Genomic DNA, 26,324 nt, shown 5'->3' on the forward strand with positions numbered 1-26,324 from the left:
CTAAAAAAAATACTTGGAAAAAATGAAAGTTGAAGAGGTAAGTCAAGTGCTGCACCACGCAGCACACGCGCAGATGTTTTGTAGTCTGAAGCTTTCCAAAAAAACAAACTGCTGCGAGAGGGAAAGTGTTGCACGTGTGCCGCGCCGCGCAGCAAAAAATTGTTTGAAGAGGTTTTTTAAAAAAAAAACAAACAACACCTTAGTAGTCGAAGGATAGGAAATAAACAAAAGTACGGTAGCTATAATAAATGAGTTAATGAGAGGTATTTTGGTCATTATCTTGGTTAAGTCAATTTGATTGAGTATTAATAGGTCAGTGTGAGGGAGTGGGGATCTTGGAGCGTGTTTTGTGAGTATTCACTTTGGGAGAGATCTTGACCTCTGGAATGTCAAGAAAATCTTGTAATTGTTAATGTCATTTAATCAATTCTCAATTCAAATTTTCAGTTAAACCCTTGAGTACAACAATTGCTTATTGAAATCTTGGCATATTGAATCTCAAGAAAACCATGTAATCATTTGTGTCATTCAATCATTTCTTAATTCAATTTTGCAATTAAACCCTAGAGTGCAAGAACTATTCATTAGATCATGGCCTCTTGAATGTCAAGAAAATAATGTAAACGTTTTTGTCATTCAATCAATTATCAATTCACTTTTGCAATTAAACCCTATAATATAAGAATTGTTCATTGAGACTTGACCTCTTGAATGTCAAGAAAATAATGTAATTGTTTATGTCATTTGATCAATTCTCAAATTCACTTTTGCAATTACACCATGGAGTACAACAATTGCTCAATGAGATCTTGACATCTCGAATATCAAGAAATTATTGAGATCCTTTCTATCATACAATGAACTCTCAATTCACTTTTGTAATTAAACCCTATAGTACAACAACTTTTCATTGAGATCTTGACCTCTCAAACGTCAAGAAAATTTTGTAATCGTTCATGTCATTCAATCAATTCAATTTTGCAATTAAACTCTATAGTACAACAATTGTTCATTGAGATTCTGACATCTTGAATGTCAAGAATATATTTAAATTGTTTATGCCATTCAATAAATTCTCGTTTCATTTTTGCTGGTGATTTTAGTATCACCATGTCATTTTAGTATAATGAAATTTATAAATTACCATTGGAGTTCAATTCTTGATTTTATTACAAGTTAGGAGGTGGAAAGTGCACCTGTATAAAACAAGTTTGATCTCAGTTCGACCAAATGGCGGAGGTCAAGTGGGTTACGTCCCCTTGGGGTCCTAGGGGCAGCACCCCCAGCAGGGATCAGAAGAATCCAAATTCTATAAAACCCTAGTATGTGTCTCATATCAGTGGCTTGATTTGATATTGTTCCCTAAAGGATTTTCCCCATAATATGGATTTAGTGATCACACAATCATTCAAGCTGATCCAGATGATTTATCGATTTCACAAACCTTCTTCTCCTCCCAAACCCCAATAGTACAATAACTGTTCATTAAGATCTTGACCTATCGAATGTCAAGAAAGTCTTGTAAGTTTTTCTTTTGATACAATGATACAACAATTAGTTTATTATTAATTATTGCAATTCTACCTCAGTTCTTATCAAATTGATATAAGAGCTATCCTCGTCTTATAAGGTTCCAACACTTGGAGCGGTGTCTTGAGAGGTATGGGCATGACCAACATATCCATGACCACCGATGACTCGGAGTGGTGGCTTATGGCGTGGTGACTTTGACTCGAGAAGAGGTGTTAACTGTGACCAACAGGTACATTGGTCCTTCAAGTGTGGGGTGTTGCTACGATCTCACATTGATCAAATATAAGTTTGGTTGGTGGATTGTAAGTCCAATGTCTCCTCCCCTACAAGTCGTTTTTTTGGGGTAAGTTCTACACTTGTTCTTATGACATACTACCATATGATGGATTCATATCAATTGCTATCACAACTATCTGATTCACCATGAGAAGTCGATCAATTAATAATCGCATGGAAGAAATTGAAGGCACCATTTCCATTTAAATAAATTAAAATCAATTTGATTCAAAACTAGAATCAATCAAAGGAAGTCTCAAAACAAATACATAAAAGTTTGAATCAAATTTTGAAGAAATTGGACGTAATTTGAAGATGATCATGCAACAATTGGCTTAGATGTCCAAGAATAAAGAAGAACATACCATACCTTAATCAAGCTGATCTACATGTGGAAGTGATAATCTTACAAGATCAACACATGACAACCATAATCGCACAAGAACGATAATTATAATAGCATTTGAAAGAGTTGCTTTAAGTTGGTTTCAATAGGAGAATAAAAGAAGATAAATTAGGAGGTGGGAAGAACCGAACGATATGTTACTACTGCAATTTCGTTCTTCACTAGATGTGACATTGTGTAAACAAATTTTAGCTATTAAACAATAATCTTATGTCTTGGATTATAAACGGAATTCCATATCCTTAGCTACACTTTTGAATAATATTCCAAAAAAGATATTTTTAAGCTAATTCTTGAATGGTTTGAAACCTGAAATTATGATAGAAGTTTGTTTATTAGATCCTAATAACTTACAAAAAGCAATGGATATAGCATAAAAAGTGGAAAAAGGAACAAAATAAATTATGGAGGCACAATCTCGTAATCTTTCAACAATCTCAAAAGAAATGCAGATAATTCTAGTGAAGAATGGAAAAGACAATTTCAGAAACTAAGTTCAAAAGAGAATTCAAAAAGCTTACTGACAAGGAATTACAACATAAAGAAAATTGGAGATGTTCTATAAATGTGATGAGAAATACATTTCATGGCATCGTTGTAAGAAAAAAGTGTTTAATATCATACTTGTACAAGAAAACTCACAAACAAAGGCTTATTAAATTGCATAACATGGGATGAAGAAACTGAATTGTCAAATGCTATCAAGAAATATGAAATCACAAGCACATTTGTTGCAATATCATTCGACGATGGCTGAAAACAAAATCCTTTTAATAAAATTTACCATAAGGAAAAGGTTAAAGTTTAGGGGCGGGTATTGTTGCACTTAGTACTTAGTAGTATAAGGATTGGAAATAGATAGAAGTACAATAGCTATAATAAAGGAGTTCATGATGGGTATTTTGGTCAATTTCTTGATTAGGTCAGTTTAACATAGTATTAATAGGAGGTGCGTATGAAGGAGTGGGGGATCGGGGAGCGTACTTTGTGAGTATTCACTGTGGGAGAGATCTTGACCTCTCGAATGTTAAGAATATATTGTAATTGTTTATGCCATTCAACTAGTTCATAATTCAATTTTGCAATTAAACCTTAGAGCACAACAATTGCTCATTGAGATCTTGACCTCTCAAATGTCAAGAAAATTTTGTAATTTTCTTTTGATACAATTATACAATAATTAAACAATCTAGTTCTTATCATAGGTATAGTATAATTTTACCATTTTGTTCGTTCATAATTGCTACATAATATTGGTAATATTTATATTGGTATGTAGAAAGTAATATAATTTTAAGATTACATATACTTATATTGCTACATATATTTAATTTATAATTACGCTTTAGATGTTGTTAGTGTCTCACACATCAATGTCACACGGTCATATATGTCTCTCTTTATATTGGAGTTTCCTCACTTTCCAAAAGGACTCTCGTGTAGGGGTGGCAAATCGAGCCATCATGTCGTTTTTTTGTCTGACACGACACGACACAACAAGGTTTTATGTAACACGAACACGAAACGACACGATGTCATGTTTTTTTAACTAACACGAAAACGAACTGATTAAAAAACGACAAACACGACACGACACGACAAATATAACATAATAAAAAATTAGTTTATTTAATTAATATTTAATCATACATAACACGAAAAACACGACAAACACGAAAAACACGACACATAAATGCTAAATCGTGTCAATTTCGTGTCAAATTTTAAACACGAACACGACACGACACGACATCGTGTTTTTTACACTTAACACGAACACGAATTCAAATTTCAGTTTCGTCCCAATTTCGTTTCGTGTCGTGTATTTTTTTCGTTTCGTGTCAACAATTGTCACCCCTACTCTCGTGGAGAGTAACTAAGGACTCCATATATAGAGAACCATATATGACCATGTCACACTGATGTGAGATACATTAACACTCTCCTCAAAGGGAGGGGTTCAATGAGGATAGACAAAAACATGTTAAGGAATCAGGGTACAAATGACAAAACATGATGAGAATAACACATGTCAGCAAAGCAAAGCCCGACTGGTCGTTGAGGAAGGCGTTCTTGAATCTTGATATTAAGTTGGTGAACCGCCTAATGTCGGGAGAGATCAAAGATTGAGAACAATACATATGGTGGTCGGTTTGACACAAGGCTAAACTTCTCATCATAGTTATCCTCTCTCCATAAGGGGTCTTTTGAAGAGTAAACTAAGGACTCTACATACATCTTTACAAATGCATCATATACCAAATCAAACAACCCATAAGGGTTGGCTCATGTGACATTCATACTGTAGGTATTGTTTTATGAAAATATTTCACAATGTTATATATTATATTATGAAATGAGAATCTTTGTCTCTTGTAATACGAATTTTCAATAGATGAAAGTTTATTTTACTTGTGTTTATTTATTTTTTCTTTTCTATTAAGCTTAGTGTAACATATTCTCAAACCAGACATATTAAATTTATCAATTATGTTCAAAGTAAGGAATAAGTTTATTTTACTTTCATGTCTATACAGGAGGAGCGTCCACAAATATATACTGACGAAAAGAAACTGATATGAAATAAGAAACTTAATTAGTATGAACATCACTAACAAAATTTTAGACAAACAACAATTACTATCTTATTCTTCTGGAGAACCTCTTTGGGAGTAAAAGAGTTTCACTACCAACATCATTAGCAATATTTTAGACAAATTAACAATTACCTTTCAAATATATGTTAGCAACTTTTATTTTCTATCTATTTACCAAGAAAAAAAATGTAAAATAGTACACATTCTCCGTTTTAGAAGGGGGTCAAATGCAATTTTCATACATATAAAGGAGCATTTATAAAACCAGTTACAAGCAGTAGCGAGACCGTTTTAGCTCTCAGACCAGTTCTCGCCTCCATCGGCGACAACAATTCAACGGAAAATCCTCCGATTTCTCTCTCCTCCGTTGAGCCACCGTGCCACTGCCGGAGGGAGAGTTAATCTGTGATATTCTCGGGATATTAGGTATTTATGCGATAATCGAATTATTTTAAATTCGATTAGAGGACCCACCATGATCTTGAACTTTGTTCGCTGGAGTCCCAACATCACAATTCGAGGGAATTTATGAGCACGAGATCTCTTCACTCGATGCATAGGTAACCTCCAAACTCTTAAACCCTGATTTTCTTCCCCAATTATCACTTTCCAATACACTCCGACAAACCCTCGTTTCATGGTCCCTCCATGTCTCCTTCCTTATTAGGGTTCGTTGATTAGTTAAGATACTGTTTTCAGATATCATATTACTGCAAAAATATAATGGGGAGAATTGAAGTTTGAGGTTTTAGCCTTTTAGGTCGAATAAAGTAAATGTTAATTGCAGTTTTTTGTTTTCTTACTCTTTTAGTACTTTTCAATTGTTAAAGCGTTTTTTTATGGAAAAGGATATAATTTGTTTCAGCTTTTAGTTAGTGCTCTTGTTGATTGGTTGAAATTGTCGATCTGGAGTTCTGTGAATGGAGAATGGGCCATGCTCTGAAACTTGCTCTGATGCTGATTCTTCTGTCCATAGGTATGCTTTTATACTTAATCTCCTCATACTTTTATGGATTCTTCTCTGAAGAAGGATACTCATTAAACATACATAGTCTTCCTCTTCCATGAATGAAGCCATCTTCATTTTGATTCATAATTGTTCCAATGATTATCTGATTCTCCCACAGTTCATCCATCTTCCAGCTCATATGACTTCGAGCATTGCAAAAATTCAGTGAAGCAATGGGCATCTTCTTCCCTTCATTCAGACACCAAAGATGGTCATATTCTCAAGGACTTGCTCTTTTTCCTTCATGTCCCAAGAACAGGAGGCCGAACTTATTTCCATTGGTAACTTCTTTCCCTTTCTTCAAGCATTCCATTTTTCTCAAGACTATGAAGTATGAACATTACAGAATCTTTTCTGCCATTACTTTATCTCAACAGCTTCTTAAAGAAACTCTATTCTAGTGCTCTAGAATGCCCTCGATCTTACGACAAATTGCGTTTTAATCCCCAGTAAGTTTCACAATTGCTACACTTATATTTCCTTATTATAATATAATTTTTATTTGTAAATCACTAAATTGTAAACCTTTTTGTATTCTTGTGAAGCAAACCAGGTTGCAGACTATTAGTAACTCATGATGATTATAGCATGATGTCCAAACTTCCAACAGAGAAAACTTCGGTAGTAACAATTTTAAGGAACCCTATTGAGCGTGTTTTCAGTGCTTATGAATTTTCAATAGAAGTAGCTGCTAGGTTTTTAGTGCATCCAAATTTGACCTCAGTATTGAAAATGTCTTCAAGAATACGTTCCAAAAATGGTGGCATAAGCACTCTTGAGATTTGGCCATGGAAGTATCTTGTTCCTTGGATGAGAGAAGATCTATTCACACGGGTATTTATGTCTTTTTAAATAATAAAGCAGATACAGACAATAAGATATTGACTTAATTTGTTATGTAATGAACAGAGAGATGAAAGAAAGAGAAAGGGCCCACATTCTGCTTATGGGAATGATTCATATGATATGGAGGAAATTGTTATGCCATTACATGAATACATACATCACCCTGTAGCTATGGACATTGTTCACAATGGTGCTACATTCCAGGTATAAAATTTTATAAACAATTTGACATTTTTGTCCTTTTTGTTGTTGTGGACTTGTGGTTAACTCTTTTTTTTTTTTGTAAAAAGGTTGCAGGTTTGACAAATAATTCTAATATTCTTGAGGCACATGAACTTCGCCAATGTGTAATAACACATGAGATTCTTGGGAAATATGTGCTTGAAGTTGCAAAGGTAAAATGACAAAAATACCCTTCTAATCTAAAACTAGAAGTTTATCTTTTTAATGTTGTGATTTGTTGCAGAAAAGGTTGGATGATATGCTGTATGTTGGAATCACAGAGGATCATAGAGAATCTGCTACAATGTTTGCAAATGTTGTTGGTGCTCAAGTTATTTCTCAGTTAATGGCATCAACTGTAAATAATAATAATACATCAGGTAAATCTTTCTATTCTTATTTTTTTATGATAACTTTCTACCAATATGTTTATTTTTTAATAAACATTTCTAAAGTTTTTACTTGTTGTGATTCAGAACAGGGTCCTTCAGTTTCTGATTCCAGCAATGATACAACTGATGATCAGGTAATAATAAATAATTGGTAATTGTATACTATGCCTTTTTTTTTTTAATCACTTTTTTTATAAAAAATTTAAAAATAGGCTCAAAAGGTTTGTATATTTTTATAGATGACAGTGGGGAAACTTATGAAAACCTATGAAACCTGCATTTCTTCATTAAGATCATCTCAATCACAAAGGCGTATTGCTTCTTTGAAAAGAATTTCTCCAGCTAATTTCACAAAGGAGGTATGTTTAATGTTGTACATTATTACCCTTAAAGGTTAAAATGGTCTTTTTGTATTATGATTATTTTAATTTCTCACATCTACAGGCACGTAGAAATGTACCTAATACGCTTCTCAAAGAAATTATTTCTTTAAATAGTCTTGATATGGAACTCTACAAGTATGCAAAAGAGATTTTTCAAAAACAGCATCAGATTATGAAATTGCAGGATTCTGTTTCTTCTGTTACACCTGTAAGTTTCACAAATTTTATAAAATTTGAATTTGTTTTAAAAGATCTCATTTGAGATTTTGTTTTTCATGGATAAATTTCAGGAGAAGTGGCATTACATGATGTTTAGCAACATTGATTCTACATGGACAGTTGCTTATTTTCTTGGTTTCATGTTTTTGATTTTCTTGATTTGCTTTTATAAAAGTGCAAAAAGAAGGATATCGAAAGTTAAGGTGTGATTAATATTTTTAACCAAATATCGATGGGATTTTTTTTATGGGTTGATGATTTTTGTGGGATGTGTTATTATTTATTGAGATGAAGTTTGTAATTATGCACACAACTTGTTTATGATTTGAAAACAAAGGTAAGATGTTAAGTTTACACACACTACCAAGTAGAATTTAACGTCATGCATCAAGCCATCAACAATTTAACGTCAATGGGTCAACTTGATCAACTTAAAATAGTTGTCTAATCTAGACTCTACAACACCATAATTATTTCTACTTCTTTGTATATGAAATAAGTTAAATGAAAAAAAGATTTGGATTATCTACCGGATGAGTATGTATACATTCATGCTTACAATTTGATTAGGTGTATTGATGCAATTGTTATTCAAACGGCTTTTTTAATTATTTGGGTTATGTTTGTTATTACAAATCATAATTTTATTAATCCTATGTCAACTCGTTGTCTCATTTTCCTTGGTATATGTTGGCGTATGATGTTTCTTCAAAGTTATTTTGAAGAGAAAGTCTAGGATTATACATTGTTAGTGTATTCTATATTGATGCGATATAGTCCAATAATCTAATAAGTGTCTATATATGTTGGACTCCACATATATCTTACATGGTATCAGAGCCGACGCCTACTGCAACCCTAGTTTGACACATCCATTGTCTATCATCATAGGGTGAATGTTAGTGTATCTCAGAACTGTGACACTCAATGTTGGATTCTTATCTTTTTCCACAAAGGCTCCTGTGAAACATTAGTGGGAATGTTTTGTAATATGTATATAATGTTAGTAACTTATGACTTACGAGGAAGAAATGTATATTATAACTTAGATTTTTTTTTTTTTTTTTTTCTAAAACCCACTGGGTTTTACGTTACAATATAAATGGATAATTAAACTAATTTATGATCATATACTAACACAAACACCAAATCTTGTATATACGAACACCATTATTGCCTTCATGTACATGCATGTAATGCTGATAGTATATTGATTAACTTAGGAAATGAGACAGTGTTAATGGGTAGGACAACTTGAAAGATGGCCTAGGAACTCTAAATTTTTAGGGCCCATTTTTCTATATCTTCTTATTCTTATGTTAATTAGCTTTTGACTAATACATTTTAGTTATAATTCAAATCTCAAAAAAAAAAAAAAAAAACACACACACGCAATACATATTATGAATGGATAAATAAATTCAGGGCCGGTCCAAACGTATATGGGGCCCGGGGTGAAAAGAAAAAAAGGGCCCCTTAAATACAAATATAATAAAGATTCAAAAAAATATCATTTATTCTTCACAATAAACGTATTCAATTAGCAATAACAAGCAAAACAAATTATTTATTTTTTGAGCTAGTTTGAGTTTGAACCAACTTTAGGCCCTAAAAATCATTTAGGTAATATTTTTTTTATATATACACCACATAACCCGAAAATTTTGGCCCCTCTGGAGATGTGGTCCCTGGGCGGTCGCCCGGGTTGCCCACCGTATGGACCGGTCCTGAATAAATTGTAACATTCCGATGATGAGGTATTTCCAATTTTAACTATATATATGATGATTAATTTCATTTTAGCCATTGTGTATGAGAAAGGTTGCAAAATGGTCCATAATGACATTTTTGCAATTTTGGCCCGAGGTCACGTACGCTGGGCGTACATAGCGTACACGGGGCGTACGTGCGTGATCATCAAACCCTAATTTTTAGGGTTTGGACCCTTTAAATACAACATTATCTCCCCAAGGCTTATTCTTTCATCAACCTCCAACCCACTTTTACCTTCCAAAGCAAACCCTAAACCATTTAGAGCCTTTTTGAGCTTTGTGTGTGAGTTTTGGTAGCCTTGAAGGAGAAAGGAAGAAGAGAACACCTTGGAGGAGGGTGGACTCTTTAGATCCAGAATATCATCATCTTTTGGCATCATTTTGAGGTATAAAGTCTTGAACTTGGCTTACATTTCCTTAGATTTTGTTAGTCTTGATTCATAGAACATTTTGGTCCCAAGTCTTGACCTTTATGAGTATGGCATGCTCTAGCCCATATAAGTTATCCTTTCAGACATTTTGAGATGTCTAGAAGCATAAAAATGTGATCTTGGCTCTTAGTTCTTCCCCATGCAATGGATTAAAAAGTTAGGGTTTGTTGGTATTAAGCACTTCTAGCCATGCAAATGCATAAAGTTGGAAAATTTATGACTTATAATGTTATTCTGGGCATAGATTTGGTTTTGGACGAAAGTTTTGATGCATTAAGCTCTTATTGAAAAGGGTTGCGGACCAGGAGCGTACGCTGGGCGTACCAAATGGTACGCTGCGCGTACGCGGTCTGTGTCCCGACTCCTCGGTCAAACGGAGTACGCCCCATATACATCTGAGTGCCCCTCGTGTACGAGGCTGGGTCGAATCGGCTGGGTTGACTCAACTGGTTTGTTAAGTTGACCAAATTTGACCAAATGGTATTTTGGGTAACTTGATATTAATTTTAAGTTGGGCAATATTTTGAATAATAGGTGTCGGGCAGAGCCGATTTTCGGAGCAGAGATTTATTCAGCTTTTGTTTGGACTGCGAGATGAGTTTTCCTCACTGTACTCGTGGGTCGAAGACACTAATGCCGACCCACTAGATTATGTATCCTGGTTATAGGATAGTGTTATGGTTATCTGTATTTCCTGGTTCCGTGTTCATGTTTGTTTGTTACATATGTTGACATATTATGGTTGGGTTGAGACGGTCTTGCTTTGTGCTGAAGGCCAAGAGACCTGGGGCGGTCCGTATAGGTTGTAGGCCCTGCGAGGCGGTCCAGTCAGGCCGAATGCCCGTAGAGCGGTCCAAATAGGTTGTAGGCCCTGCGAGGCGGTTCGGTCAGGCTGAAGGCTCATATTTGCATGCTTTGTTTGTTATGTTATGTGATTGTACTTTGGGGGAACTCACTAAGATTTGACTTACAGTTTTAGTTTATTGTTTCAGGTACTTTAGAGGATCGTGGGAAAGCGAAGACCTGATCGTGCACATCTTCCTATTTCCATGATATTGACTTTTAGGACACTCTAATATGATTTACTTTTGAAACAATGGATTTTCTTATAAACAATTATGGATAATGGTTGTTTTTGAAAATTTTAAATTTTTATGAATTTTGGGATGTTACATAAATGTAGAGATTTTCAAGTTTGGTAAAACATTTGTTTGAGAAGGAATTCTCCCACATCATTGCTCAAACAAAAAAGAAAAGGACGAGAAGTCCGTATAAATAAAAAGTGGGAGTTGAGTACAATCCATTTGACTAGTCAATTAATTTAATTGAAATGCTTTTAAATTAAATAGTTTTTTCTTTATTTTTGTCGTTGCAAATACAAAAAAAAAAAAAACAAAAAACAAAAAAAACAAATTAGTTCAAAATTTTATAACCAGTGAGCTAAGTCTTGGTTTTTTATGCTTGCTTGACAAAAAGTCAATTTCGAGCCGGTGAGTTTTGGTTTGTTTAGGTTTGTTTCGTAAAACGAGTCGAACTTGATCCAAGCTTGGGCCTATTGGATTATTCACAAGCTGAGCACGAGTCTCATTTGAAAGGATCGAATCGAGCTTGAGCTTTTATAATTTTAAACGAGCTGAGCTCAAGCTTAGTTAGGCTCGGGATCGACAAGATTCGTTTACACCTCTAGCGGGGAGTCTGCAACATGCTATTGTAATATTTTTTTAATTAATAAAATTTACCGAAGGTTTTGCCCTCCTTCACTAATTTTTTTCATTGTTATGGGCCTTTTCAGGGTCTTGGGGAATGCCCAATTAATCCATATATACATTACAACTTAGAATACAAATCAATGGACTAAGATATAATCACAATTTTACAAGAAATTGGAGGTTAATAGATAAAATGTATGCATTGAATTTGAACCGTGTTAACCAAAATGGGTCTGGAACCGGTTAAACGGGCTTATTTAAAGGCTCGCAGCCCCTTTTCCTCCGTCTCAGCTCTGGAAGTCGACAACTTCTCCCACCTCCGACATTTCTCTTGGCGTCGGCTCCTCCCACCTCTGACCTCCGTATCGTTGCCTCGATCCAGCGCCACTGTCGTCCTACTCACTTCTGCCACTAGTTCTCTGCAGCGCTGTCGGCTTCCTCCAACATTCCTACTGTTTCCTCCACCGACGCTTTCACTGCACCATCGTCTTCCTCATGTAAGGTCGATTTTCTTCAAGCTCTGCTTTTTATGTCCTTCTTGGTTTTAAGTTGTTCATTTCGAGAACTTTGTCGATTATTCCAATTCGTTATAAACAAAATTCTTTGTTTGGTTCACGAGAAATGTTTTTTAGGGGGTTTGATCTGTTGATTTCAACGTCTATGTAGCTTCACTGTAATTGGTAATTTATGAAAAGAAAAAGTGAGCCTGATGTATTAAGGTGAGTTTTTTTTAATAAAGATTGGTTATGAATGATTCATGAAATTAGTACTGTGTGTGTATGTTTGCACAGGAACATTATTTCCATCTTTAGTTTCTTGGTTCTCTCTAGACATTGTACCTAAGAGGGCTTTTTTAACCAATTTATTAACTTGATTTTAAGTTAAGATGATCAACTTTATGAAATTAAACTATTAAACAGTATTGTGAGGTGATTGAATGAATCTGGTCCATATGTCTTCCATAAGCAATCAACAAATCATGATGTTTTGAACGATCTCTGACCAAAAAATGTTAAATATGGTCCATCTGTTTGGCATATTTTGTGCCGGGGAAAATCGAAGCCTATGGAGCAATTGTTAGTCAGTAAATCATGAGATTATTACTTTATTTGACTTTTTGTACAATATACCATCTTAGATGACATGCAGTGTTGTAAACAAAGAAAAAAAAGGTTCGACGTTTTAATAGAAAAAACAATGAAAGTTCAATGTTGTATATTGTTATATTTTGTGTATATAAAGAAAAAAAAAATATCAAAAGTTCGATGTTGTAATAGAATTCCAGTAACATTTCCCATATGAATTTTTTGTTGTGCCAAACATTGAAATTGACTCTCAATAAAAGAGACAATATAAGGGTAATATTGTCATTTTTCATCATTCACCACAATCAGTCAGAGATATAATCAAACACCATGGTTTCAATCAGATGTGGACTCAGTCAGAAATTTTAACTCAGTCAGCACCAACTCAGTCAGTACTAACTCAGTCAATAACTATCAAACTGGTTTCGGTCTCCGTAGTTTTGTGGTCTTTTATCATAATAGTCTTTAAGGAGCATAAACATTTGCACCAATTCATACATCAACAGAGACATTACTATGTTTAATATCTTGCCACTAAGAAAAGAACATCATTTTTAAGTTATGGTACCAACTTCGACCTTTAATACATCCCTAGAAATTATGGCTAAGACTTTATTGACCAATATTTCTCTTTCTTTCCACCATTTAAAATATCAAAGTTTGCAAATTATTCGACCATTACATAACAAGCGTAATCGATTGCTTATAAATTAAAAGTATGATTGAATTATTAAACGTTTTGATTGAGAAAATCATTAAACCATGAGATTATGATACTCCTAAAATTCTCGAGTGATCCCAAAGAAAAAACTAGTTTGATTACTTTGTGGCATCAGAAAAAAATGTCGCAATTTACAGCTTTGTTTACGACTCGTGTATTCGGTATCACACACACACACACAAACACACAAACACACACACACACATATATATATATATATATATATATATATATATATATATATATATATATATATATATATATATATATATATATCTTTACTATTATATAAAGCATATTAGATGTTTCTTGAAAATTAAGAGGTACAACTATTATAACATCATATACAATCTTATTAAGCTTGCAATACAAATAGATACATGCACATTTCCTTACATGGAAAACCCTAAAATCCTCTATGCATATTCAGCCTTCGTTTCTCTCATATATCCTATGTCTCCCTCCTTACTCTCTTCAATCTCCGGTGACGTCGTCGCTACCTCCACCCTCTTGATGTCGTCGTTACCTTCACCGGCGCTCCACTGCCGCCCCACTTCTACCTTAAGTCGAAAAGAGAAACCCTAAGTCTATCTCGCCGCCACCATCAATGCCACCATCACACACCGTTTATTCGAAACCCTAACCCTAAATTAGCTCCACCATTGCCACCATGCATCACATACGAACCGATTTCCCACCCCCCCCTGTCGCACACCACTATTACACCGGGAACGCACCACCACCCATTACTGTCTCTATCGCCGTCTTTAACCTCGTACTGTCTCCAACCTCGCACTACTTCTCCGGCGACGAAACCCCACACAGTCTCTACAATTCTTTTGATATGGTAACTTGGTTATCCATGTATGGGACCAAAACGAGAGCTGAAATTTGCGTTTGAATCGTTTTGGGATGGAAAGAACAATGTCGATGATTTGCAGAAAGTGGCTTCCGATCTTCGATCAGACATTTGGAAACAGATGAAGGATGTTGGCATCAAATACATCCCTAGCAACACTTTCTCTTACAACGATCAAGTTCTTGACACCACAACCATGCTTGGTGATGTTCCTTCAAGATACAACTGGAAAGGCGGTGAGATTGCATTGTTCAAGTTCTTATTTCTCTTTTCCTTCACATAATTCCATTTTGATACCATGAACTGTTGTTTATACACATCCATTATATTTTTTCCATAGCTAGAGGAAACGAATTTGTCTCTGCTATATATGAAAATGACCAAGTGGTTAGACATAAATTAGTAAGTTGCATTGTTCAAGTTCTCATTTCTTTTTTCCTTCACATAATTCCATTTTGATGCCATGAACTGTTGTTTATACACATATATTACATTATTCCTCAGTTGGGCCCTGATGTAGTGTTGTCAAATTCTTTTCACAAAGTCGTGACTGAATTCAAGGAAGCTAAATTTGTATGTGTTCTTCAGCTATTTGATTCATTGCTACCTGTGTATGTTTTATTTGAAATTGATTATTGTTTTATGCAACTTGGAGTTGATATTGATTCATTCATCATACTGTTTAAAGATGTGCAATGGAAGAAAGGCATGTCATGTTTGATTAGATGAATTTGTTGTGCTATTCTAAAGAAAGAATTTTATTTTTTATACATTTCGCTATCCAAGAGAACCATAACATGATTTCATTGTTGAATTGATGGCCCAGAAGCACATTAAGTACTGGTATGGTTATATTTTCCGGATGCTTTTAGGTTTTTACCTTAGTTAAAAACTATACATTTTTCACTATTGATCCTTATTATATTGACTTTTGTCACTTGGACTTCCTGATTTTGGTCCTCATTTCAGGGGTTGTATAAAAATATGAAACTATGAATGAAAATAACAAAGCTATCTCAGTTAACTAAACAAACACAAACACATATACTAGGTTATATATGCTCCATTACACATGAACTTCTTCTATTAACTTTTTTGTTATGTTTGATGGCAGAGACCAAAAGTTCTTACAATTGAAGACAGGCTCATTATCTTAGGATGCTTGTAATTCTTTAGACTTTGTAGTTTCTCTTTCCCATTCCCTCTCTTTTTGTATGTGTACTTATATTTATAATATCTAGAGTTACCTCTTACATTATATTTCTCTTCCTGTTATAGCTATTTGCTCCCAGGGATTTAGAAAGAAGAATTGTGGAAATTCATATGGAAATAGCAGTAACAAAAAATCAAGGTTTCCTCATAAACACCTTGGTTCTCTTCCATACATTTGAAGAGCTTCAAGTAAGGCATTTGTTAAATTTCCAACGAATACCCTTAATGAAAGTATATACAAAACTTACAAATCTATTTCTTTTTTCTTGACTTTTTTGAACAGAAAATTGCATTGCTTAAAACAAGTAATGATGACTTACAGAAGCAGATTCAAGAACATCAAGTCAACTTTTAACATTTGACTAAACAAAGTAAATAGTTTCTCATATTCTTCTTTGAAAAAATTTAGTTGGAGTACCATAGAATGTCCTAATGAGAAAAAAGTGAAAATACAATTCTTAATTGGTTACTTCTTTTCCTGATCGTATGATGTTTTTGGTTCTTTTTGACACCTAAATATTACATTTGTTTCCTGAATATAACATTTTTTTAATCACTGATGCAAATTCATTGTGTTTCACTTTAATTATGTTGTTGATTTAATCAGGGCTTTCAAGAATCAAGTTTTCAAGGTAATAACAACAAGATGTTGACTATGCACTAAATGTGCCATTTTTTATGAAGACTCAAAAGATAATAAAATATACCTTATTTTGGGATGTTACATTTATCTATCAAGACCTTGAGAAGGTTCAGATCTGAGCTTTGGAGCTCTTGTGATTAAGGGTTAAGAGCTTAACCCATTAAGTTGTCGAGTCAATTTCCCACGACGTGGTAGTCTGCTTGCCATGATGTGGTGGTTGGTGTCACCACGACTGTCTTGCCGTGAAGTTGTCACGATGTGTCCTATGGGTGGCCACAGAATGGAGGTCAGTTGGGGCTGACTTTGACCGTTAACCATTGAATTTTTGAACAGTTTGACTTTTGGTCAAACTTGGAGAGGTGTTGAGCTATAGTATGATGTTTAGCTTATGATTGGTTTTGAAGGTTCGTGTAGCTGATACTGTGGGACTTTAGGTAGTAGATTTCAGCACTTCGTTATGATGAGTCTTCTCACTGTATTACTTATGTCATAGTGGTGTACATGTTAGACTAGTTGAGTCTTATTTTATGATTGTTGTTATGTGTATTTATTGAGTTGTTGATAACTCCAGGGCTGCTCATAGTCTGTTGGGTTACTGATAACTCGTAGGGTTGCTAATAACCCATAGGGCTGCTGTGAGCCCAAAAGATTGCTGATAGTCCCAGGGTTGCTGATAACCTATAATTGTTTATATTGTGGTGTTATATGTGATATTTAGGACTACTGATAGTCCCAGGGTTGCTGATAACCCATAGTTGATTATTATTGATGGTTTTGAGCATAACAAACAATCTTATGTGTGCATGCAATCCTAAATAAATTGATTTATGTTTTCTCTAATTGAACATACAAATTGAACAACAAAGTAGAAACCCTAGTACACTAGTATATAATCAAAATACACAACTAGGGTTAAGAAAACTAATACCTCAATTGTTATGTAGTAATAATAATGAAAACCTTGTGTTGTTGAATCCTTGAGAGAAAGTGCCATAAATGTCGTGCCTCTAATGGTTCACACCCAACATGTGACAACCCGAAACTTATACCTGGTACATCTAGTCAGTTAAACTCGTTTCTGTTAACTCCTAGCACTGATTAAGGGTTCATTTAAGCGTTCTAAGCTTGAGTACAACCAAGGTCGAGATTAGGAATGAGTCAACAAGTCGTATAGTAACGAAATCATGCCATACACCCCTTTTGGAGGAGTGTGCGGCCGTACACACCCCTCATGGCCACACACCCACCCGTATATAAAGGGTAGACCTTTTTTCTTTCATTCCTTTAACACCTTGGCAACACACAACACCATTTCTCTCAAGCTTCTTCAACCGTGAACCCTCCAAAGCTTCAAAACGTGAGTAATCCATCCTTTAGCTTGTTGTGCTTGAAGAACCTCTTGATCTAAGTCTTGATTCATCATGTCCCATCATGTTCTTCATCTCTTTGAAGGAGTGCGGCCGCACATCCACATAAGGTGGCCTCACACTCCTAAAAGACCCTCTGAAGTGAGAGTTTGACTTCCATATTCGAGTTGGACATGACCCTAGCCTTGCTGCACCTTAAAGTCGGCATTTTGGACACAAACATGAAGGGTGTACGACCGCACACCCCTGTGTACGGCCGCACACACCTTTGTGTGGCAGCACACACCTTTGTGAGACCACACACACACACACACCCTAGGACCACAAATCCATTTCTAAGACCCTTAACTTGCACTACAACCAAGTATGGACCTAGAACACTTCATGGATGCAAGTATGGACCTTGGAAACACCTCAAAGACACCTTCCATCATGAGTGTACGACCACACACCCCTTGGGCCGCACACCCATGGCCGCACACACTTTTAAGGTAGCCATACACCTCCCTCATTCAATCCTTTAAGGTCCTAACACTTAGTGCAAGTAGTCCTAAGTTCTTAGAGTGGTTCTCCATCACATCTAGTAGGGAAATACCTTCATTTGACTCCTTTATGTGTCATTACATGTTAATTAGGATCAAATCGTGTTCAAGGCTTCACTTGAACATCCCGCATTCCGTATCGATCCTTCATTCAAATCGCCCGAGGTGAGTTCATACCCCTACGTTTTTCCAAGTTTTTTTTTCGTGTTTCTGGGGGGGGGGGGGGGAATTCAAGCAAAAGCATAAGGAATCTTGTGCCCAAAATATATTATTTTGTTTAAGATAATTATATTTTCAATATACTTTGAACCTGGAAAACAGTTTTACCAAATGGGTTAAGTAATCAACTCGCAGAAACAGTTTTCAAAACTAAGGCAATGAATTTATGAATCATGAAGTAAAATATATCATTTTATAAAGGATTCATGTTAATTACAAAAATGGTTTTCAACATTATTATGTGTAAATTTGTTAGTCTAGTTGGAGACACATCCTTGGTAACACTCACCACCGAAACAGAGTGTAGGACTAGCACTTATGACCAGAATCTCTTGTAGGGAGAGCGTGACTGTTGTGTATAGATCTATATGGGACTGACTATCCCGCACCTTGCTGCTATCTACAGTAGGACCGGCAGGTCTACGGGTGACAAAGTCATAAAAGCTATTGGTGCCCGATTCGCGCCATATCAAGTCAAAGTATGGCCATAAAACTCACAATGTAGATAACAGTGATTTACTTTTGTAATAATGGATCAAGTGAACTAACCTCAAAGTAATAACCGATTGATTACTGGAGGGTATTAACAATGCCTTCAGGATTTAGTTCACCACATTTTCTTTTATTTAGTTTTATTTATGTAATAAGGCTAATATACCTCACTGGGAGTAACCAGGGTTTTTAAAAAGAAAACTACGTTTACCGATATAAGTATGGTAGATACTTGTACACCTCAGTTTAGAACGGATAATCAACAATCAACTTTTAGGGAAAATATAGGATTTTCCCGGGATAACTCTGCTTTTCATAAACGGATTGTTTAACAGGTAACTAACGGATATTCATATTCATTCCACGGCTCCTTGGATTGTACATATCTTGTATGAATCTGGAAGTTATGGAAGGAATGGGTTTTCAAACACGCTTTTCATAAGAAAATATAGGATTTTCTTGAGGAACACTTTTCAAAAGGATCTAAGAACATTTTCCACCAAAACTAAATGCTTATGAACTCACCAGCTTTATGCTGATATTCTTTCAAAACTGCTTGTATTCTCAGGGAATTAGTAGACAGGTACTTCCAGGAATTTGGAGAAGTCGGAGTGTTAGAGTCACGTCTTTCCATTTTACTTTTGATATGAACAAAACTATGTATTAAGACAATGTAAACCTTTTTCATATATGTATTCAATGTTTGGTTGTGCTTACTATGCTTGCTATGATACAACTGTTGTGATACTACACATGACGTCAACCACCCCCGAACGTTTCTGCCGTTCCGGTTTGGGGGCGTGACAGATTGGTATCAGAGCTATTATTTATAGTGAACTAAGTATACCGAACCTTACATGGTATACACTATAAACACTAAGGGGCCTAAGTGCTCTAAACTAAAAGTATACTTTCAAGAATATTGGTATGTTTATAAAAAGTATACAAGTATACCTAAGTACCCGAATCAGTGTCATAAGTAGAACAAAACAAAAGTATTTGGATGTTGGACGTCGCGGTTAAACCTGGGCAGTTATGTAATCATGTCTAGGGTCAATATAGCCTGATCAACTATTTTTTCATTCGATACATGACCAACATGTGCTTGGGAGTGACTGTGGTGTTACAGCAAGCCTACCAGAAGAGTTCTAGAACCAAACATAAGGGTTAAAATACTATAGGAGTATTTTAAGGTGCTATAACGACCGAAACGGAAACTTACCCAAAAATCCATTCTTCAAGAATCAATCATGTAACTATAATACATTGGAAGTATTATTAGATTTGATGCCTATTAACTATCCCTTTACCATCACCTCGCGTAGATAGCATGGTTGGATTCCATCTTCCTGGCGACCCGTACTTTCCCAACCAAGGAGATGATGGATGGATCGAGCCAGATCCAGAAGGAAACCATGAAATTCCTTCAGACGATGACTTTGCCGAACCATTTCCTAAAGAGACTGACTCGGAACCCGAAGCCGAGAACCTACCTCAAGTGGCCCCAATACCAAATCCCAACCCCCAACTTGTACTCGAAGGCCCAACGCCTATGTGGGTCGGAAGCCTGGATAGGTGGAGTCACGAACAAGGCCAAACCCGCCCGTACGATCGGGATCGCCGCTTCTACAATGTGGACGAAGGAGGCTCCGCAGATAGAGCCCTTCCAATCATAATCCGCCGAGTGGCCTGCAATGTTGAACTAAACGTGGCGGCCATTTAGCGAACTGTGGAACTTGAGGCAGACTCGGATGCCAACACAAACCGCATTCGTAATCTCGAAGTTGCTCATGGGAGAACTACGAGAGACAATGAAGCCCAGCAGCGAGAGCTAGCTGCAACTCGAGCTGAGGTCATAGAGCTCCAAGCACGTCAGTCAGTATACGAGAGCCGCCTGCTTGACATGGAGCACCAGCTGGCTAACTTAAGGATCCGTCCAAGGAGTGCCCGTCGCCAGTAGGAAATATTCTACTCATCCTTCCTTTTGGTTTAAAGAATAGCTTTCATATTTATGTTCTAAGTAGCTCTTTTCCCTGTAGACATTCTTGTCTTGCAAGTACCGATTCACTGGTTCTTTATGTTGTCAAATTGTTCCTCTATTGGTATGTTGTAGACCTACTCCTAGGTCAAATTTTCCGAACTCTGTGTAATCTCAATACCAACAACAGTGACAACAATCATATTTCAGTTAAAGATTATCATTGTCAAAAGTATACCTTAGATCGGTAGCATGCAAACTAAGCAACTTTATCAAAGTCCTATCACTGTTTTGTCTTCAAAACATGTATCATAGGATGTACTTAGACGATCATTCCTTTTCCCCATCGATTTCATATCAGTCTCCATGAAAAGCTTCGATGTCCTAATCGGCATGGGATGGTTGAGCCCCAAATCGTGCTGATGTCCTTTGCTTCGAGAAAGCGATTCGTCTCAATCTTCCCTCTGACGAAGTCCTCACTGGTTACAGTGGTAATATATATATATATATATATATATATATATATATATGTATATATGTATATATATATATATATATATATATATATATATATATATATATATATATATATATATATTGTTCGAACCTTCATATCATCTCCTGCGCCAAAGCCCAGAAGTATTTGCGAAAGGGATGCCATGCATTCCTGGCTCATGTTGTCGATGAGACGCAAAAAGTCAAGGACCTCGAGAGTATCTCCGAAGTCTGCAACTTTCCTAATGTCTTCCCCAAAGACATTCCAGGGATTCCTCCCGAGCGTCAAGATTGAATCTCGTGTCGACTTAATCCCCGGAGCTACCCTTATAGCTAACCCTTCATATCATCGAGAGCCGGTGAAAGTGTGAGAGTTACCCAGCCCGCTCAATGAACTGAGCAACATGGAGTTCGTAAGTTATTGTATGTGAACTTTATTATGTTCAAATCTTTTCTATCCTTTCCAGGACCACATCATGGGGATGTGGGTCGAATCAATGAGAGCCAGATAGCAAAATGGGAAATCTTAATGCATAGATAAACATTTAGGATACATCCAGAGGCAACCGTTGTTGCACACAAGCTTCTTTTCTTGACATGTAGCAGATCATGCCTCCGAAGAAACGTAACCAACCCACCGGTAAGACACCAATCCTCCAGATGGACTCAGTTATGTTCCAAGCTACTATCACAGCAGCTGTAGCAGCCGCCCTAGCTGTTCTTAACACTAACAAGACAAATGTGGGTGGAAGTGTTAATGGCAATCCAAATCTTGGTGTTAACCAATCTCAACAACAAGTGCCTACTAGAAAGGACACACCTGATCTCCAACCTAACATCCTGAAACGAAAGTTTAAAAGGAAGTTGTTCAACCCAAAGACCTACTGAGAGGAAACAAATTGGGACAACTAGTACCCCAGTCAGCCGTGCTGTTCAAACACCGACCACACCCTATTTGGGAAATCTCCCGCACTGCAGCAAATGCAACTACCATCATCATGGAGTATGTCGAGTGCTGCATTGCACTAGATGCAACAGGAAGGGGCACACCTCCTGCAGTTGTAGGGCCCTAGTCAAGTTCATCACTCTAACTACCAATGTTGGGTTAAGTCCAACATGTCATCTCTGTGGTAGTGTAGGACATTTCAAAAGAGACTGTCCAACAGAGAAGAACAATGAGGAAACAGGAGGAGTCTGACCTCAGGGAATGAGGAAGCATCGAAGGACCCTGCCATGTTTTAGTACGTTTTCGAAAACCCCAGTAATTGTTCATAATTGTGATTACTTTTTCTTCTAAACTGAATCACGGCATTCCTATAAGATTTGAAGCCCTAATGAGTAAATTATGATAGCTTAGTGAATACGCTAGAGTCAGTTGTAGTTATACATGACTTGTATACACTAAGAGATTAAAGAGAGATCTAGTAAGAACCATTTCATAAAAAGTTCATAATCTCAAAGTATCAGAACCCTCGTATTAGTAGTACCCGCCAATTTCGAAGCAAAAACAGAAAAGCACCGGAAGCATCCATCCAAAGTCACCTAGACCTTAACAAAACGATTTTTCCAAACTAACTTAATGCGCGATTCTACAACGTCATCCTGCTTAGTCCGACCGAGTCTACGTTATACCGAACCCGCTTGTCCTTACAGAGATCCTTTTGTCTAAAATCCCTCGATCGCGAAACTCTCGTCACTCGTTGCGACAAACGGAATGCTAACTTCAGAAATTGTTTCTCGTCGGAACCCGAAGGTATTCATGCGAAGAGTATGAATCATAACAGCAGATGCAGCAGTGAAGATCCGTAGAAATATCTAGCGAGAGTCCGAATGCAAAATGGAGAGACTCACCTGAGTATACCTTCGAGAAGCAATCCGTTTTCACGGGGTACCTATATCCATTAACTCCGATCGGGTTAGCAAGTCTACCTCGAGAACTTAGCAACGTCCATCCCATTCTCCACGTGTTAAACCTAAAATAAGTGTCCGTCCGATAAGGCACTTGTGGTTCCCATCGACGATATCGAGCTAGACAAGAGTCTACGCTTCATTTAAACACACAAATCGAGAAGTCAAGCGAACGAAATAACATCACATCCCGATAGTGAAGGTCCGTTGGAATGCCAAGCGGGAACTTGAATTCACTTGGGAGCACGAGAATACAAGGAAACAGAAGTACCCCCATCATTTCCAAGTCCACGAGTTACATCTTTATTCTTGAATTTCAGGACGAAATTCCCTCTAACGGGGGGATGATGTCACAACCCGAAACTTCTACCTGGTACATCTAGTCAGTTAATCTATGTTAAACTCGTTTCTGTTAACTCCTAGCACTGATTAAGGGTTCAGTTAAGCGTTCTAAGCTTGAGTACAACCAAGGTCGAGATTAGGAATGAGTCAACAAGTCGTATAGTAACGAAATCAGGCCATACACCCCTTTTGGAGGAGTGTGCGGCCGCACACATGGGTGTACGGCCATACACACCCCTCATGGCCACACACCCACCCCTATATAAAGGGTAGACCCTTTTCCTTTCATTCCTTTAACACCTTGGCAGCACACAACACCATTTCTCTCAAGCTTCTTCAACCGTAAACCCTCCAAAGCTTCAAAACGTGAGTAATCCATCCTTTAGCTTGTTGTGCTTGAAGAACCTCTTGATCTAAGTCTTGATTCATCATGTCCCGTCATGTTCCTCATCTCTTTGAAGGAGTGCGGCCGCACATCCACATAAGTGTTGGGTTTTGAGCATTCTAACACTCCTATGGTGTACATGCAACCCTATAAACCTTGGATCTATGTTTTCTCTATTGTACATGCAAATATTAACTATTCCAAGGTTTCATCCTAACTAGCATATTATGAAGCACCTATACTACAAAGTTCTAGTTAGATGACATACCTTTTGATGTAGCTTGATGTCTTCAAGCTTTAAGAGCTTAGCCCCAATAGTGTGGAAGCCTCAAATGGAATCACAAATCACCAAAACACCTTGGAAGAACTTGAGAGAATATGTATGGACACTAAAATCGGCCCACTCTTATTTTCACACACTTGTGCCAATTTTGTGAGCCAAGGACCCCTTTATATATTATGGAGGATTAGGGTTACATCCATGTAAACCCTAATACCCATGACCTTTCATTTACATAGGATCCATGGGTTAAAAGCTCCATGGACCATCCATGAAAGCTTAGCCCAACCTAAATGAACTTGGCCCATTCCATATATATAAGAGTCCATATTTAATTAGTTCTTTTTGATCACTTAATTAATTCTAAATTAATTCTTGATCAATACTAATTAAATAATATGATTCCATATTAATATATTAGAACTTATAATATATTAATATAAATCATAAATATACTATTCTCAAAAGACTATCCATATAAATTGTGCCGGTGAAGTGCAACCCAAATGGACCATATCGGGTCGGGTCAAGTACATACCAAATATAGTTATGGACTTAGACATTAATCCAACAGTCTCCCACTTGGATAAGTCTAAAACTATTATTGAGTATGACTTCAAAACCTAACTGGCAATCGTAGCTCTTAAAGCCGCTTTCGAACTCTGACCTTGTCAATGACTTGTCCATTAGATAAGGGATCATATATTCCTCCATTCTAGATATCATATGGACTGAAACATGGATTATAATCATTCTCTCTATCCATTTGTTGTTTCCCGATTTTCGATTTATGATGACTGACTGATTGAACAAATCAAATCAGTTCTGGCTTGGCCAAGTACTCACATGTGTCATCGCTAAATCATCGAGGGGCCCACATATATCGCTTTTATCCCGAAGGTAAAAGGAATGGATAAACTTCGACTCATATGGCTTGTTCTACTACTTGTTGAATCATACACAAAGGCACGTTTTATAACATCGAGTTACCAATGCGTTTTCGTGCAATCAATGTATAACCAACTCATAGTAACAACTCATATCTCTAGGTTTTAAGAATATATGATATTATCGTCTCATGATCACTCGTGATAAAATCCATGAAGTGATTCAAATGAGCGTGGGTTGAATCCAATACTCAGAACTTATGAGCACTCATGAGTGTTGTAGCACCACTTTGTCCACCAACTTGGACCTCTACAAACCAACCCATGACAGTCTTGATTCATATCTACTTCCAACATATGACCTACTGTGGATGGTTTGAATAACTTAATCATTCAGGAAGAGCGACTTAGTTATTCTGGAAGTCAAAACATGCAAAGTGAAACACAAGAATAAATGAATCAAATATGGTATCAAACCCTATGAATATAAATAAACACTTTTATTTATCACCATACTGATTACTCATTATTCATTGTTTCGGTTTTATCAACTTTATACTTGAATTAAAAACACTAGTTGTCTCATGCTCCAAGCATGTACACTATGTTTTTCTTAAACAATAGCTTTGCCATACACCAAGTATGCACTCTATGTTTGTCTATGATCCTTACTTTGTGAAATAAACCAATTGAACATAATTTCAATGATTCTAATTTCACACTCCCAAATCCTTATCGAAAAATGTGAGAATTTTAAATTCCTATCATTTATCGAAATCTGTTTAGATTTTAAACTTATATGCACTGACCCTCCTGTAATGAATATGTACAAAGTCACAAAGACTTGTCAACAGTCATTATAAGGTATTCCAATGGAGATCAACTCCATGGAAACTAAGTCTCATATTCAAAGTACATTGCTTTGGACATGCTTCTTGCATTAAGTTTTCTAATCTTACACAGATAACTTCCACCTATGGAGACAACTCCATATTCTCATTTTGACTATCACTTCTGAATAAGAGATGCCTCTTTTCAGAATATGTCAATATGGTCCTTCCAAAATTAGCACTATACTTCCAACTGTCCCTGAGCAACCAATCTTTGGTAAACC

The 26,324-nt window shown here is 36.3% G+C and overlaps 1 protein-coding gene across 4 annotated transcripts; it reads left to right on the top strand.

Annotated features, from left to right (window-relative positions):
* Nucleotides 1-5,091: 5,091 nt before the first annotated feature.
* On the top strand, nucleotides 5,092-8,237 carry LOC145157302 (protein-tyrosine sulfotransferase-like). Of its 4 annotated transcripts, none has more exons than XM_079076361.1 (12): nucleotides 5,092-5,372; nucleotides 5,678-5,788; nucleotides 5,940-6,102; nucleotides 6,199-6,270; nucleotides 6,367-6,655; nucleotides 6,731-6,871; nucleotides 6,958-7,062; nucleotides 7,134-7,269; nucleotides 7,366-7,415; nucleotides 7,521-7,640; nucleotides 7,726-7,872; nucleotides 7,955-8,237. In XM_079076361.1, the coding sequence occupies exons 2-12, from the start codon at nucleotides 5,740-5,742 to the stop codon at nucleotides 8,090-8,092; spliced, it is 1,410 nt and encodes a 469-aa protein (XP_078932487.1). In that variant the 5' UTR covers nucleotides 5,092-5,372; nucleotides 5,678-5,739; the 3' UTR covers nucleotides 8,093-8,237. The 4 variants fall into 4 exon arrangements, with proteins under 4 accessions (XP_078932487.1, XP_078932502.1, XP_078932491.1 ...); XM_079076376.1 differs by having other exon boundaries at nucleotides 5,685-5,788; XM_079076365.1 differs by lacking the exon at nucleotides 5,092-5,372 and adding an exon at nucleotides 5,395-5,582.
* Nucleotides 8,238-26,324: the final 18,087 nt, after the last annotated feature.

This window comes from Lactuca virosa, chromosome 1 (genome assembly GCF_052849685.1).
Source record: "Lactuca virosa cultivar CGN04683 chromosome 1, Lactuca_virosa_CGN04683_v6, whole genome shotgun sequence".
Lineage (NCBI taxonomy): Eukaryota > Viridiplantae > Streptophyta > Magnoliopsida > Asterales > Asteraceae > Lactuca > Lactuca virosa.